The sequence below is a fragment of the Colius striatus genome, chromosome 3 (assembly GCF_028858725.1).
Source record: "Colius striatus isolate bColStr4 chromosome 3, bColStr4.1.hap1, whole genome shotgun sequence".
In the NCBI taxonomy this organism is placed as follows: domain Eukaryota; kingdom Metazoa; phylum Chordata; class Aves; order Coliiformes; family Coliidae; genus Colius; species Colius striatus.
In genome coordinates this window covers 33,154,658-33,170,513 of record NC_084761.1, presented here as the reverse complement: position 1 = coordinate 33,170,513, position 15,856 = coordinate 33,154,658, and the positions used below count along the sequence as shown (strand labels likewise).

At 38.8% G+C, this 15,856-nt stretch overlaps 1 protein-coding gene across 4 annotated transcripts in view; it reads left to right on the top strand.

Annotated features, from left to right (window-relative positions):
* Positions 1–15,856, top strand: part of INPP4B (inositol polyphosphate-4-phosphatase type II B) — a 344,498-nt gene that overhangs the window by 316,328 nt on the left and 12,314 nt on the right. The window contains exon 26 of one of the 4 annotated variants that reach the window (XM_061992340.1): positions 17–95. The exons of the other annotated variants lie outside the window; for them this stretch is intronic. Coding sequence (XP_061848324.1) covers positions 17–65 — 49 coding nt within the window. The 3' untranslated portion in view covers positions 66–95. Of the gene's footprint in view, positions 1–16; positions 96–15,856 lie in introns of those variants that run through there. 4 annotated transcript variants of the gene reach the window in all.

Below are 15,856 nucleotides of genomic sequence, written 5' to 3'. Positions count from 1 at the left end.
TCACTTTGTATTGCAGCGGTCATCATCTGCCAGGGAGAAGAACGGCAAGGAAAAATCTTGTCTAACCCCTTGACCTGACAGACATTCAGCATAGATTGAATCCTCAAAGCATGTAACTGCTGAATTTTAACAAGCGCTTGTTACAAAAAGGTGATTCAAGATCTTGCAGGAGCACACTCTTACAGTAGTTACATCTCTCATACCTTTATTACCTTGGTGCAGAGTATGAAATCCTGATCTTCGGCATAGAGTTACTAGTAATCATCTCAAGAAAAGAAAAGCTGTGTTTTTTCTTCTTTAAATGGTATTGTAGGTTTGAACTTACAATGAACTAACAACTGAAAGTAAAATCTTAATGGAAGGCATTGTGTAACCTTAATTATAGTTGCTCTTCCCCTGGAACCTACAATAATGTTCAAGGGTAAACAGTAAAAACCTTTGCCACTCTGTCAGGAATTTTTTAAGATGTGACCCAGACTATGTTGCCAAAACACTGAGCTTTTTGGTAGGCATTAGACTTGAACTTCTGAAGCAAATGCTTAGTTTTCCCATCAGTCCATGGGGGGAAGTTAGTGCCCCAGGCAATCTATATTATCTCTAAATTTTGACACCAGCATTTGATGAGTCCTTAAAATGCACCTGTTTCTCCTTCATTGATTATGTAGGAATGGTAGGTGCTCCAAGAGGACTCAGAACCTGACAGAAGGTTTTAATGACTTTAACCACTGTGTAGTAGAACATACTAAGATATCTTTTAATATAGTAGAACATACTGATATATCAATTGTAGTGTATTACAGAAAAAAAAAAAGTTCCTTTTTCATTGAAAAATAAAGTGTTTGATCGTGTTTGAGTTTCAGCTTTGTGACATGAAAGAAACCTTGTTTTTCTGTGATCTTTTTCCTGGAGTCCTTGCCCTCTCATTTAAGGATGTACATGATAGCTGCTTTAGTAGGGGGTTTGGACTAGATGATCTTCAGAGCTCCCTTCCAACCTGTACTGTTCTGTGAATCTGTTATTTTGTGAACTAGAATTACTAGAATTCCAATCAAAAATTCCCCCTACTCTTCAATTGCTCTGCTCTGATCTGTTCATTTCTCGATGAGACGAGAGGGTAAATGGTCTATTAACTAGCCCATATTAGTATTTACCATATCTTGACCAAAATGAGAGTATGTGGAATTGAGCTGTGCCTTCCCTCTTGGCGGATGTTTTAAATATCATGTATGGGTGGTGAGAAAGATGTATAAGTGATTATCAGATGCATATTATGATCACTTCGTTTTCAAAACTAGCCAAACAAAAGAAAAACCATATCCAATAAATTTACTTTCCCATTTAGTACCATAGCCTGGGTCTGGATCCTTAATAATGCAGCAGTGAATTTAAACACTGAATCTTGATTAACTAAAGAAGAACAAGGAAAGTGCTTACATTATTTGAACTCCTAAAGCTCTTCTAATGTAAAGTGTTTGTGTCACTTGTGTCATACATAGATTACAGGGCCATCATTTTCCTGGACTTCACCTGCCATGGTTCAGCAAACCTAGCATGCAAGCAGTTAGGTTATCTTGAAATATTCTTTGGTGTTCACTTTTGAGATTCTTCTAGCTGTCCATGGAAGACTTCATTCATTGCCTCATTCATTTGTTGCAGTAGTCCTTATCACACAGAATCACAGGATCTTATGCTGTTGCTTCTGCAGAACTTGCATGAAAACTATTACCTGAAATCAGATATAACTAGATGCATTACACTCAGAGTGGGTAATACCAGGTTTCTTCCAATTAATATTTTCTCTGAGAGCATGTGGGGAAAGTTCTGGATGCATATTTATTACCTGTTAAAACCCATGTGCCACAGCTGAATTACTGTGGCTCTGACCACATACAGCTAAATCTCTCAGGAAAAGCAACACGGCTAGGTCTAAAATTTAGATAAGAAAGGAGCAGGAAATGAGAATAAGTGGGTAGTAATAGCATGCAATAGCTGGTTAAAATTATCATGGATCCAATCTCTTCCAGCAGTTATGTGCCTCTAAAACAATATTCTTCTCAGAATAATATAACGTGGGCAGGGAGAGCTCATAACTTCCTTCTGCAGTCCCAAGTATGTACAGACTGAAGCTGGAGAGGACATAGAAAAGAGTAGCAACTAGCTTCTGTTCCAGAAAGGTTGTTTTGGAATAACAGATCCGGCATATCTTCGTATTCGGCTACAGCTCCAGCTGGCTCATGTAGAAAGCAGGTAACAGTCACTTCTAGGCCAATTTTTGCCCCATTTTAGGCTCCCTTAATCACTTCAGACAACTTAGTTTCTTTTGTAGGAATACTCTCTGTATATAATCATTATCTCTTCTCATCCAGCATCCCTGTTCCAGTTTTCTACCATAAGCCCCTGCGTTTTGGTTTTTTTTACCCCCTTTCAGTCTACTGCTCTGTTTCAAAACTCTCTCCAATGAGCATTTCTCTGTTTCTTTCTCTGTTGCAGCATCACCTTAGTGTATGATTTTTTGAAGAACCATAGCCTTGCTGAGTTGAGGAGTGAGTCTTAGGAGTGGTTTTTAGTTGTTACTTTCTGCAGCAGCTCTGATTTTGGTGTGTGACATTTAGTAAATGTATCCTCATCATTACAGCAACCACTGGCAGACTTTCACTGGCGTAGCTAGCAGCAGCAAGTTGTTTTTAAGTGTTTTCTTCCAGTAGAAGTCCTGGTAGTTGTTTACAGTGGAGTGACCAAAGGAGTTTCCTTTTGGACTATAATGTATTTGTTATGGATTTCCTATTTCCATGATGTTATCTGTAGTTGGCTAGAACTACACCCAGTAACAGAGTCAGCAGCATTATATCGCTGTCTTGTTCTCTGGATCGTTTAGAGATAAATTTGGGAGATAATTTTGTGAACTTGTGTTTTAATAGCCTAAGCCTCTATTATAATCTTTCTAGATAGGAAGTACGTGTTTATAAGGAAATTAATGCAAAGGAAATGTTGGACTCCTCCCAAAGCGCACAGCCAAATCTCTCCACAGTTGACTCCTACTGTTAGAACAGTTAATGTGGTTTCTGCAGCACTGGGACTTAGTGGGGCTATAGTTGTATTGTAATTCTCAACATACCATATGCCAAAATCACTGACTTGGCTGTGCAGCTGCAGGACTGGTTTTGTGCTTTGCTGTGGACCTACTTCTCTGCCAGCTTATCTTCTCTTCCCACCTGGCTGTTACCACATGCATATTATCTGCCAGCAGTGAGAAAAGCACCAGGCTTTTTTCCTATGTTGGAGATGTTCCTAATGCACCAGGAGGGTACCAGAGGAGTTTCTACCTGTGCAGGGTTCTGGGATCCCAGGCAAGGCTTGGGCAGGTCACATAGACCAGGGAGATCAGAAGGTGGAAAGGGAATCACTGTTCTCTGTAATTTCTGACATGGGATTGAAATATTTTGACTATATGACCCAGCCTCCTAGTTAGATTACCTGTTGGTGAGCCAGGAGACATAGATATCTCTGCCTGTGGTACTTGGAAGCTTCATTTACAACTGTTTAAAAGATTTCATAGTATTGTCGTGTTAGGGACAAAGGTTGCAAGATGCATCTCCTTTCCCCTCACACCAAGCCCTAAAATGTAACCTTTGCTTCTGCAGGAAGACAAGCTGAAAAGGCAGCAGCTAATTAATTATTATCAGCAGTAGATTAATAAGCTGCACCTTGATTGGAAAAAAAAGGAATATTTCCTCCTCAGCCACAGACCCAGTCCAGTCAACAGTCAACATTCTCAGAAATTAGGAGCTTGTTTAGATTACTGAAAAATGAAAGGATTAAGAAGCAATATGATCACATAGTCACACATTTGTAAAAAAGATATGGCTCTATGATGATCTGATTAACAGTTTATGTCTTGGGTAAACTGGCAAGTGTGATAAAAATGTATGCTTCATGTCAAAGTAATATGGTTTTCATATGCATTTTGCAAAAATCAGTCCTTCAAAGTTTCTGAGTTTTTAATTTCAATCAGTTTATAACTCATTCATAACTGCTGAAAAGGGAGCTTCTACAGAATACAAAGTAATCAGCAACAGGAAGGTTTGCTGCACAACCCCCAGCAAACTGCCTTGTGGTGGTGTGATAAGCAGAAGATGGGATTGTCTGCAGTAGATTGTTGCAGAATGGTTTTCATAACAGCTTTCAGACAGGAAATAAAAATCCAATACCTTTAGTCTGGTTTGTTCTGTGTTTTTGGTTTTGGGTATTTTTGTCAGGTAGGTTTTTTAGCTCATTTAGGTTAACCAAAACTGGCATGAGCTCTGTTCTAAGTTTATTTCAGCTAATAAAATGGCTATTACATTGAACGCCCCAGGAAAACTAATAAAAATGGCTAAACTGGTGCTTTGTCAAAGGCAATACTAGCTGGTTTTGAAATTATCAAAGTAGCATTAGGACAAGGCAAGCAGTTAGAATAATACCTCTATTCTCGAAAGTCCATGGATTGATTCTGGAATTACAGAACAGTCTCATTTTATAATATTGGTTATACCTGGTTAGACTATTTATTCATGAGGTTTTTTAAAAATGGCATGTTCAGTGTTTGTTGCTCCACCTTCTGTTCTCTTCAATCTACACTTAAAATATGCTCTATCCTACTTTAATATTACTACTAGCTGATGTTGCTAGGTATTCTTTCTCATTTAAGTCTTATAAAAAAGATGTAACATAAATGTGTTTCCTGAAGAAAATGTGAAACTTTCTAATACCTAATATGTATATACTTAATACCTTTCATTTAATAATCACTAGTCAAATGTAGTAAAAGTAAGTCAAGAGCTGAGATTTGAGCAGATGTGCAAACACTACTTAATGTCAAACGTTCTTGACTCAAAAAGTATGTAACTGCCAAGCAAAGGCTAAGATAAAGAAATGCACTTGTATCTTTTTCACTTTTTAATAGGAGAAAGAAGGTATAGAGATGTCAAGTCACTTAGTCAAGACTAACACAGTCCTCTCCTTTGTGGGAAATTGAATTTGGATCTACTTTTTCTTAAACAGAATGCAATAGCAAGGCTTATAAATAAGGTTCATTGCCTTACTAGCATTCACTGTTCTGCACATTAATAATTATCTCTTCCCACTCCTTGTTGCTACTTGGATTCATGCTGACATACCGCAGGCAGCGCATGTTTAAAGGCTCTTTCCCTCCAGGACACTGATGAACTGGTGTGTAAACTGCCTGATTGTTGTTGGATAGTCCTCCCCCAACATCATGCTGAATAAAGTCTTGTCTTCCTTTCTTACTGCATTGCTGCCTCAGGGAGAAGGTTGCTCCCTATGCCTTCTTTCTCTGCAAAAATTTGCTACTGCCATGGAATTATCAGCAAATTTATAGACGATTGCTTTAAATATAGTTTGACATTTCCGTTACACAGATTAACAGATTAATTTGCTATGTGAAGATGCTACTTGAATTAATTCTTAAAGTGAGTTAATACATGTCAGACTACTATGCTGTTTATTTTCCCTTATGGGCAAGAGGTGCTGCCAAGTAGAGAGATACTAATTTTACTTCTGTAGGGTTTTCCCCTATTAACCTGCCTTGCTGCCTTCTGTAGGATATTGTCTTGTCTTCTTATTGCAACTTACTTCCCCTTGTTGTTTTTTGAAGGGAAAATTAAGTTGTTTCCTAAGGCCCTTAAGGTGGATATAACCTTACACATCATGCTTACTTTGCTCCACAGAAGTGTTGTTTTTTTGTGACCAAGGTTATTGTCTGTCTGGCTGTAATTTGTATTATTTTAATTTGGAGGATTAAAAGTCTGCAAAATATTTCTTCTGGCTAAGGAGAATTGAAATCGCCTTTTGGTGGTGCTTTGACAAGCTTGACAGCAAAGTTTTGCCTCCTAAGTACATTGGTCTTTGTGGTATAGGATGTAACCTGCACAAACACACTTATAGTCAAAGAAAATGAAAACTAGGAATTGCTGCATTTCATTTTGTCATATGTTGCTGTTTTAGTCTATAACATAGTGAAATACATTTTTAAAAATGGCTTCCAACTTTACAATTTTTTTTCCAAGACAAGAAACAGTTTTTTGAGTCATTTATTTCTACATCACTGTGGTTTCTAGTTGTTTTACGTGCAAGTAAAATTTAGTTAAAACACTTGAAAACTTTATGCCCTCTGTTGCCCTCTAGGTTTACTGTCTTCAGGTGAAGGTACTTGTTTGTAGGTGAAGATTTTACTGAGGTAGAGGTGCTGGGAAAATGTAGTCACTTCATTTAGTAGTGACTAGGGCATTTAGTAGTAAGAGGATGCTGAGCAAACAAAGAGCGGAATGATCCAGAAAGGTATTTGTAATCTTAGCTGATTTTTTAAAAGTTATTTTTGTGACAGAAATCTCTCAAATTGTTTTCAGTTTGAAAGGCAATCATTCTTCCTGTCATACAAATCTTCCTCTGCGTAGCACAATAAGGATAACAAAACTCATTTCAGTCTCAATTCAAGTTTAATTCCAAGGTAAACTTGAAATGAGGTGGTAATGAATTTGAACTCATGGTTTTGATTATCTCCTGTGAGCTCTGACACACTACAGATATTTTTCAGACATGGTTCCATTCTGAGTGTTTGTCTGTTGAGCAGATTAAAAATTGAAATTTTCTACTTTTCTTGCTGTTACAGTTAATATAGCAAGAACATTTGGAATTCAACACTTAAGTTTGAATCAGACCTACCTAAATACATACCCAAAAGAAGAGAAGTTAATAATTGTGGCGATCATGATGTGATCATTCTAGGAAATAATAAACATTTGGAAAGCAAAACTCACCATAGCGTTTCACAATCCCAGCTGTGCAGTCCAGAGGACACTATGGTGATAACAGTGGAGGGAGCCACCATCTCCGTCAAATTCTTTTAATTTGGATATGTAGACCTTTTCTAAAATACTGGTTTGTGCTCTGTATGTTTAATATACTCATTGACATGAGTATAAAATAAAACTGAAATAAAACTGGAGTAGCTCTAGCAAAGTTGAAGAAACTACACCAGCAAACACTGTCTAGAAATTTGCAATCAGATTTCTGGCAAGCTCGGTCCCATCCCCTGCTCCAAGCAGCCACAACAGCTGTATTGCAAGCTTGGAAGGGAATGCAGACCATTACAATGCTGTGAGTAGTTCTTTCTGGCCAGTCTGTTCTCCACTAACAGTCCACACAATTAGTTAAATGAAAAGCATCCTCTCCCTGTCCATTTGGCTTTTCTAGGCACAGATGAGGTAGCAGACCTTCCCAAATGTGGCTTTCAGTAGTGTGGACTTCACTGATCTCTATAATAATTATAACCAGGTGAAATAATGAGTCCAAACTGGGCTAGCAGAGTAGAAAGACCTTTACCCAGACAGGACTAACACCTGTGATTACGGTGGACTGCTTTATGCAAATGCCAACACTGTGTTATTACTGCATTACAAAATGCATTAAGCATTCCATTTCCTTTGTAAATGAAGCAATGTATTACCTCAATTGCTACTTTTGAAACTATCTGCAACTTCAAACACAGATGTTAAAACTAATGGAACTAAATGAACCTCCTCTGAATTGCATTCCTAGAATAGAGAAATATTTTTAGTAGGAGTTGTTTAATTATAAAGTTTATTAAATGAAATACATATTACAATGTAGAGGAAAAAAGTCAAATGATCTTTCACGGCAAAAGTAAAAACTGTGAACTTGCTATCCATACTCCATTGGGTATGGAATGCCAAAAGAGAAATAAAAAGACATTTAGTCTTGTTGCAAAGCTTAATGTTCTGTACTACTTTGTAACAAAGCCCAAAACAGACAATTGCTTGCTTATAAATCTTTTTTATTCACACTACAGAAGAAAATCAAGACTGTCTTTTAAAAATAATCTCTAGTCTAGTGGACTTGATGTTGTTAGCCACTGCATTTGGCTGGATTTATGGTGCTCAAAAGAAAATCTGAGACTTGTGTGGTTCATTTTGTAAGGGATATGGTGGTAGCACAAGTATGGGCTCTGTAAAGGTGGGGGGAAAAAACTTTGGACATTGGAGGATTTTCTTCCAAAGCCTGCTGAATTCAGTGCCACACTCAAAATCAAGCTGTATATACCATAGCATTCTAGATACCGACTGTATGAATGTCTAGGTTAAGAATTCATGTTCACAGTATACCCTTTGGAAGGATGGTTAACTACTTGATTCAAGACCTCTGGAATTCTCCTGTGGATGTTTTGTAGACATGTGCAGCCTGGACTGGTAAATTTGGCACCTAAAGACTTCCTGCTCTGAATTAGGGTGTATACTTGTTTTGACTTTTGAAAGACTTGGATCAGATCTTGGAAGTGTATTTGGTATTGTAGGCTAGTAAACCACTGGAGGTAAAAGAAAGGTAGGGGTCAAAATGTAGCATGGGGGAGATTTTACTGACAAACTACTTATTTTTAAATTTGTCTCTAGACAATGGTTTCTTTACTATCATGGGGTCAGGGAAGCCAGAGGTTATTTATTTTAAATATTTTTTTTTAAAAAATGTAAAAGAAGCTAAAAGTGCAGTGTTAGATTGCTGTTTAGACTTCAGCCAGTACAATGTTTGGACTACTTCCTTTGTTTATCTGCTTAGTTTGTATGATAAAATAAGTACTCATATTTTGGGTTTAAAAATCCACTTTTGTCAGTTTCCTTGTTTATATAGAGAGCAGAAGCCATTAAACAATGTACGTGAAGTGCCATTATCCTAAATTCTTGTTTGTATAGATTTTTTTTATATAAGCTTTATAATTTAATAGCTCTTCTGGACACAAAGTTACTTTATCTTACCAGGCTTTGGGAACATGGTGAATTCTGCAAACATTTAGCTGTTTTATCTAGATAGATGTGGTGAAGTTATTTTTCAAAACACTTTTCAATGTTTCAGTAAATGTTCTAAGTTTTCTACCGTTGTGATTTGATGTATTTATTTATGAATAAGAGCTTATTTATAGCTAATATTCCGTGGTAAAAATATGCAGCTAATAATTTGAATGAATGAGAGGGAGAAAAAGCTTTCTAAATAAAGTATTTCCTTTTTGAGGAAGCAAATTTTTGGTAGATAACCCCTCGCCCTCATTCTGTCTACTTCTTCTATTGTTAATTATTCTGAACTTCAGAGAACATTATTGGGCCAATGTAAAACTGTTGTTTTTCCACTGAAATGTCCATTAACTGTGAGTACTTCCAGATTAGGATGGATTATGGTCTTTTAAATTTTCTACATTGTTCTGCATGTATTTCATAACTATGTACCATACCTGGGAAAATGTCATTTATTATTTCATGCACCAAAATATTCTGTCTGCGTTAATGTACATACTCATCTGACAAGTGCAATTGCCGGCCTGCACTCACATGCCTTTAGCTTTGTTAGAGTCTCATATTCGTGCAAAGTATTCATGCAAAGAACAAAGCTGGACAAAAATACTTCAGAGCATTTCTGCTACTTATTTACTCTAATTGTGTTGTAAGAGAGTAGGAAAGATTTTATTAACCTGGTGGACAAGCCAATTCTGCCCCTGTGTATACTGGTGAGATAGCAAAAGATGCCTGTAGTTTGACAGTGTTTTTTTTTTAATTACTTTTGCTGTTCAATTGCAGCTTTTGTGTTTTATTGGTTTTATTTAAGCTGTCAGTAGCAGTGCATTAATAGCACATTACAGGATTTATTTTTAACTAATACAGAATTAAATACCAATAAAATGAGACAAGCATGATCCCAGCATGTGTAGACTGGGTTCTTGGTGAGATGATGTGAAGCTGATTTAGTTTTTACTAAAGATTAATTGAGAATAAAACTATGAGAATGGCTGAGAACTTTTTAAAAGACAACATTGCATACCTGTCCATATGTATTTGTGTTCATGGCAGAGGATTATTTAAGCAGTTTAAAAGTCTCGGTCTCTGCTGTGTTCTTGCCAGTGCAGTAAATGTATGCTAAAATGGGAAATTGTTTAGTTACTGGAAGCCTCCAAGCGCTGTCCAACAGCCACAGAAATGCAGTGTTAACCAAAAGACTGACTACAGTTGGTGACTGCACTTTTTCATAGTTCATTGGTCATGAGCAAGTGCTAGAGAGGACTGCGAATGCTGACACATCTCACTGGGTCTGGAAAAGCAACGTCATTCCCAGTGAGGTTACGAGTTAATGTGGAATGAAGTTAATTTCTAGTTAACAACCTATGTGCTTTTTGGCTGCACTGTAGAGTTCTCTATTTGACCACCTGGCCTGTGGCTCACAGTTACTCAAGCCAAACATTTAAGCATGTGAATAAGTAGTACTGGTTTTATTAGTGATTAAAGAAAAACATCATCAGAAACATGAGCAATACTAGGATTAATGTCTCTCAGATCTGACTGGCTTGACAACTGCATTCTTATAAAAGGAGTGGAAAACAGGATATGATGTCTTACTGAAACGTTCCTTGAACTGTTTTCCTTCCAGCATGCAAAATAACCAGTGTATGTCACAGAATAGAAAAGTGCATCATAGACAGAGATAACTTGCCACCATCTCAGGGAAGATTTATACCTACTACTGTTTCATATCCCTTCCTGGGTAAGAAAGAAGGAAATGCTTAAACAGTGTTACAGGCATGCTGCTTCTTCAGAAGAAAATAACAATAGATTATAGGTGGATGACTTTTCTGCAAAGTATCGATGTTTTCAATTTTATGTTATATGCTTTGGAATTTTCTTAGTAAAATGCCCTCTTTTCCTCAATTATAATAATTTTAAGAATCATATACATTCTGTTTATTTGTAAGTGATGGCAATTACCACCATTAATACAAGGTCCCACTATTATACTGCTTTTCACATCCACGTGCAGCTAGGTAAAACCAGGATGTGCTTGGGGACATTCATTCTTAAAATATCTCTGTCCCAATGACTCCAAAGTTGCAGGAATTGGCAGATTCCTGTAGCTTTTTGCAAACTGCAGTTCCCAAGATGTTATAGTAATAATTGTGCTGAGAATGTTTCCTCGCTACTGATCATGTGGTTTTGAGAGAATAAAATCTGCAATACAGAAAAATACATATATTTGTTTTAAATAATGTATCTGATATTTCAATTGAGGTCAAGAGGTAACTCTGCATTTTTTTTCATCTGTCATTGATTTACTTCATCATTAACTGATACTGACAGTATAATGAACTTTTTCTCTTTAGAGAGTCCTGAACATAGTTCATAAAGCATATCCTGAGAACTGCGTCTTTGATCTTTGGCAAACTGTGAACTACCATGACCACACTGAGCCAAACTATGTCCTTCCTTTCTTTGTGAGAGTAAGGAAAATGTAGCATTATTATAGAGGAGATGTTATAATGTGTTTGCTAGCAAAAACTCTGGGATGCAGAAGGTAAATGCACTGCTTGTAGAATCTTTAGTTTATAGTGATCTCAAATCTTCAAAAGAAATTGTAGAAGCAAAACTCTATGGGATGTCATGTCCTCACTCTCCCTGTCTCTGTACTGCTATTTATGCTTTAAAAGTGATGCTAATATTCAGTCTCTGAGATATGATGAAGAAGAGTATGTTTGAAACTTACTGAGAAACCCACAGCAGCATTCTTATTGTCAGAAAGGCCGAGGAATGCTTTCAAGGCACTTGATCCAAATTCAGCCCAGCCTTGTCATTGGCTCTGAAGGAAGCGAATGGAAAAGGTAGTACATTTCAGATTCAAAGATATTACCTGCATTTTTTAACGCTCTTAACAGGTTGACTTTAGTCATAATTAAAGAAAAGATAAGGTGGTTTATTGATAGGACTATAGAGGTGCAATTACTAGATTGCTACAGTCCATATCTCAGCCTGTGTGGTTTTGGGATGAGTCGTTTTTCTTAGCCGCTCACCTAGCCTAAGTAAAGGAGCATTCTTTGCTTCATTTAATGCTCCTGGTACCAGCACTTGTGCACCAGCTAAGATTAGGTTTGGGTGCATTTTACGTGATCAGGGAATCTATGTGTATACAAACCCCCCTTACATAAGTACACCCACATAACGTGTGTGCTACTAGTGCTCAAAGAATGATTGGGATAAGAACAGAGCAGATCTCAAACCATTGATGCAGTTGAAAATAAACAGTATCTGCGTGCTGCTTGAAAGTAATTAATGAAGTGACATTATTTACTTGAAATGGAAGAGTAGGTTTCAGATCTTTCCTGTTATTTATTTTATGATTCACACATTGGTTAATCCATGATGAGATTATGTGAATTGGTGTCATTAATCAGAAGCAGTCACATTCCTCCTTTTGTTTATCTCAAACTGAAGTTGCAGATATAAAACACTGAGTTAAAATACACAAATTTATGTTGCTCTTCAACACGCTCCTCACTTAAAATGACCTGAATTACAAATGCAACATAGACTGAGTGATAGACTGAGAAGATAGAAGTACCCATGAGAGCTGGTCAATCTTCAAGCACCACTTCCTCCAAGCCCAGGATCAGTGTGTCCCAGTGCGCAAGAAAGGAGGAAAAGGAGGTAGGAGGCCTCCATGGATGAGCAAGGATCTACTGGGACAACTCAGGCAGAAAGCAGCCATCTATGAGAGGTGGAAACAGGGGCTGGCTTCTTGGGAAGAGTATAGGAACATTGCCAGGGCATGCAGGGGTGCAACTAGGAAGGCTAGAGCCCTTCTAGAAGTAAATTTAGCCAGGGAAGTTAAGGACAGTAATAAGGCATTTTTCAAGTACATCAGCAGCAGAAGGACGACGAGGGGGAATGTGGGCCTGCTGCTAAACACTGAGGGTGCCCTGGTGACTGAGGATGCAGAGAAGGCCAAAGTACTGAATGCCTTCTTTGCTTCAATCTTTACAGCCAAGGCTGCCCCTTGGGAAGCCCAGTCCAGCAAGGATAACAGAATGGCCAGGACAGCAGAGGACTTGCCCGGGGTGGAAGAGGAAGAGGTTAAAGACTTGTTGGCCAAGCTTAAGGCTCATAAGTCAATGAGTCCTGATAGGATGCATCCTAGAGTGCTGAGGGAGCTGGCTGATGTGATTGCTAAGCCTCTCTCCATCATTTTTGAACAATCATGGAGGACAGGTGAAGTGCCTGAGGACTGAAGAAAGGCCAATGTCACGCCAGTCTTCAAAAAGGGCAGGAAGGACGACCCAGGAAACTACAGGCCGGTCAGCCTCACCTCCATCCCTGGAAAGGTGATGGAACAACTCATCCTGAATGTTATCACTGAACATATGAAGGATAAGATGGTTATCAGGGGGAGTCAACATGGCTTCACCAAGGGGAAATCCTGTTTGACCAATCCGATAGCCTTCTATGAGTGCATAACTGGCTGACTAGATGAGGGTCATCTGCCTTGACTTCAGCAAGGCTTTTGACACTGTCTCCCATAACATCCTCATCAGAAAGCTCAGGCAGTGTGGCTTGGATGAGCGGACAGTGAGGTGGATTGAGAGCTGGCTGAATGACAGAGCCCAGAGGCTGGTGATCAATGGCACGGAATTGAGTTGGAGGCCTGTGGCCAGGGGAGTTCCACAGGGTTTGGTTCTGGGGCCAGTCTTGTTCAACATCTTCATCAACAACCTGGATGAGGGGACAGAGTGTACCCTCAGCAAGTTCACTGATGACACCAAACTGGGAGGACTGGCTGATTCCCCAGAAGGCTGTGCTGCCATTCAGCAGGATCTCAACTGGCTTGAGAGTTGGGCAGAGTGGAACTTCATGAGGTTCAACAAGGGCAAGTGCAGAGTCCTGCATCCAGGAAGGAATGACCCCATGCACCAGTACAGGCTGGGGGTCAAACTGCTGAAAAGCAGCTCTGCAGAGAGAGACCTGGGAGTCCTGATTGATAATAAACTAAATATGAGCCAGGAATGTGCCCTCATGGCCAAGAAGGCCAATGGCAGCCTGAGATGCATCAAGAAGAGTGTGGCCAGCAGGTCAAGGGAGGTTCTGCTCCCCTTCTATTCTGCCCTGGTGAGGCCTCATCTGGAGTCCTGTGTCCAGTTCTGTGCTCCCCAGCTCAAGATGGACAGAGAACTTCTGGAGAGAGTCCAGCATAGGGCCACCAAGATGATCAGGGGACTGGAGCACCTTTCATACGAGGAAAGGCTGTGGGAACTGGGGCTGTTTAGTCTAGAGAAGAGGAGACTGAGAAGGAGATCTTATTAACATTTACAAATATCTAAATGGTGGGTGTCAGGAGGTTGGGACATTGCTCTTTTCTATCGTAGCTAGCAACAGGACAAGGGGTAATGGGATGAAGCTGGAACACAAAAAGTTCCATTTAAACATAAGAAAAAACTATTTCATTGTGAAGTTGACGGAGCCCTGGCACAGGCTGCCCAGAGGGGTTTTGGAGTCTCCTTCCTTGGAGGTCTTCAAGACTCGCCTGGACATGTTCCTATGAGACCTGATCTAGGTGGACCTGCTTCTGCAGGGGGGTTGGACTAGATGATCTCTAAAGGTCCCTTCCAGCCCCTACCATTCTATCATTCTATGATCCTGTGTTTACACCAACAGTTCTTTCTGGTCTTAATGTTGTCAACTTACTCATAGATTTGAACATCTAGTAACTACTGTCAGATTTTAAGAATCCTTCTTCATGCATGACTCTTTAGTTGTGCAGTTAAGCCTTTTCTGCCTCTTGAATCAGCTTTGCAGTTGTCCTTACCGTGGGCAAAACAGGCTAAAAAAAAAAAAATCTTCTCCAAAAGGCATGATTCATGAAGATTTTCCACGGTCAACAGAAAGTATTCAAAACCTGATTAGAAATATGAAAGAAAGAATTTGTCATGGGTTTATGTTTCACTGTGCTATATGAGCTAAATGTATAATCACATCCTTGGTAAAAATCTCATTGTGACAGAAGCAGACTGGAAATAAGTGTGACTCACTAGCCAACTATACTAGTGCTGTAACTTTGTGGAAGGGAAATGTCTTGTATGTTCAGAACTCACTTGAAGCATGTAGTCATCATCATTTCACATGTGCTAAGATCGTTAAGAAGCATAATGTTTGGCCTATGGGTTGATTGTGTTCCTGCACAAAGACATAGATAGCATTTGCTTTTATATTGGTTGGATATTGAATTGAATTTCAAACTTTGCAGGAGAGGTTTGTCAGGAAAGATTTTGCAATTTTGTCCTGAGAATTTCCCATATATGTAATCCTTTCTAGAAGTGTTTCTGAGGAGATTATTAGAACTATATTTTTTGCTAAAAAGAGGAACCTTTGTAGCATTGATGTGTAATACAGCACAGCAGTATTGGTAAATAGTAGAATGAAACAGCAAATCCTTTGCTTGGAGTATAATAGAGGTGAAAATCATGTTTCAAAAACTACTTAGCTGTCTTGACAGGTAAAGAAGAATCTCTGCTGCAAACCCATCATTTTTCAGTTCTGAAGCTAATCTCTCACACAGTTACCAGAATGACTTTGCAAGACTTGAAGTTTCTGCCCATACTTGTAAATTAAAAACCGCTGGGGAATGTTTCTCAGGGATTTTATATAGTGAAATTATGAAATGTTTCCTGGCATGATTTTGGTGGATTTTAGCACTCTTCTGGGTGATTCCAGGGCAGCCTGGGAGTTGGCATGACCAAGGGACTGATTCCACATGGCGGGCCTCTGGCCTGCAATCTCTTTTAGCAGATAAGGGATATAATATGAACTTGGTTTTGCTGCTCAGCTGCAGCAGTGGGGAACTGACAAGGGTGGATTTAAAGTGCTACTGTCAATGGCTCAAAAGCAACAGTGAGGAAAATGGGTTGTGATTCTAACTGGAGTGTTTTGCTTATTTTTATTATATTTTCATTATATGACTTCTGTCAATGTTACTATTTTACCAC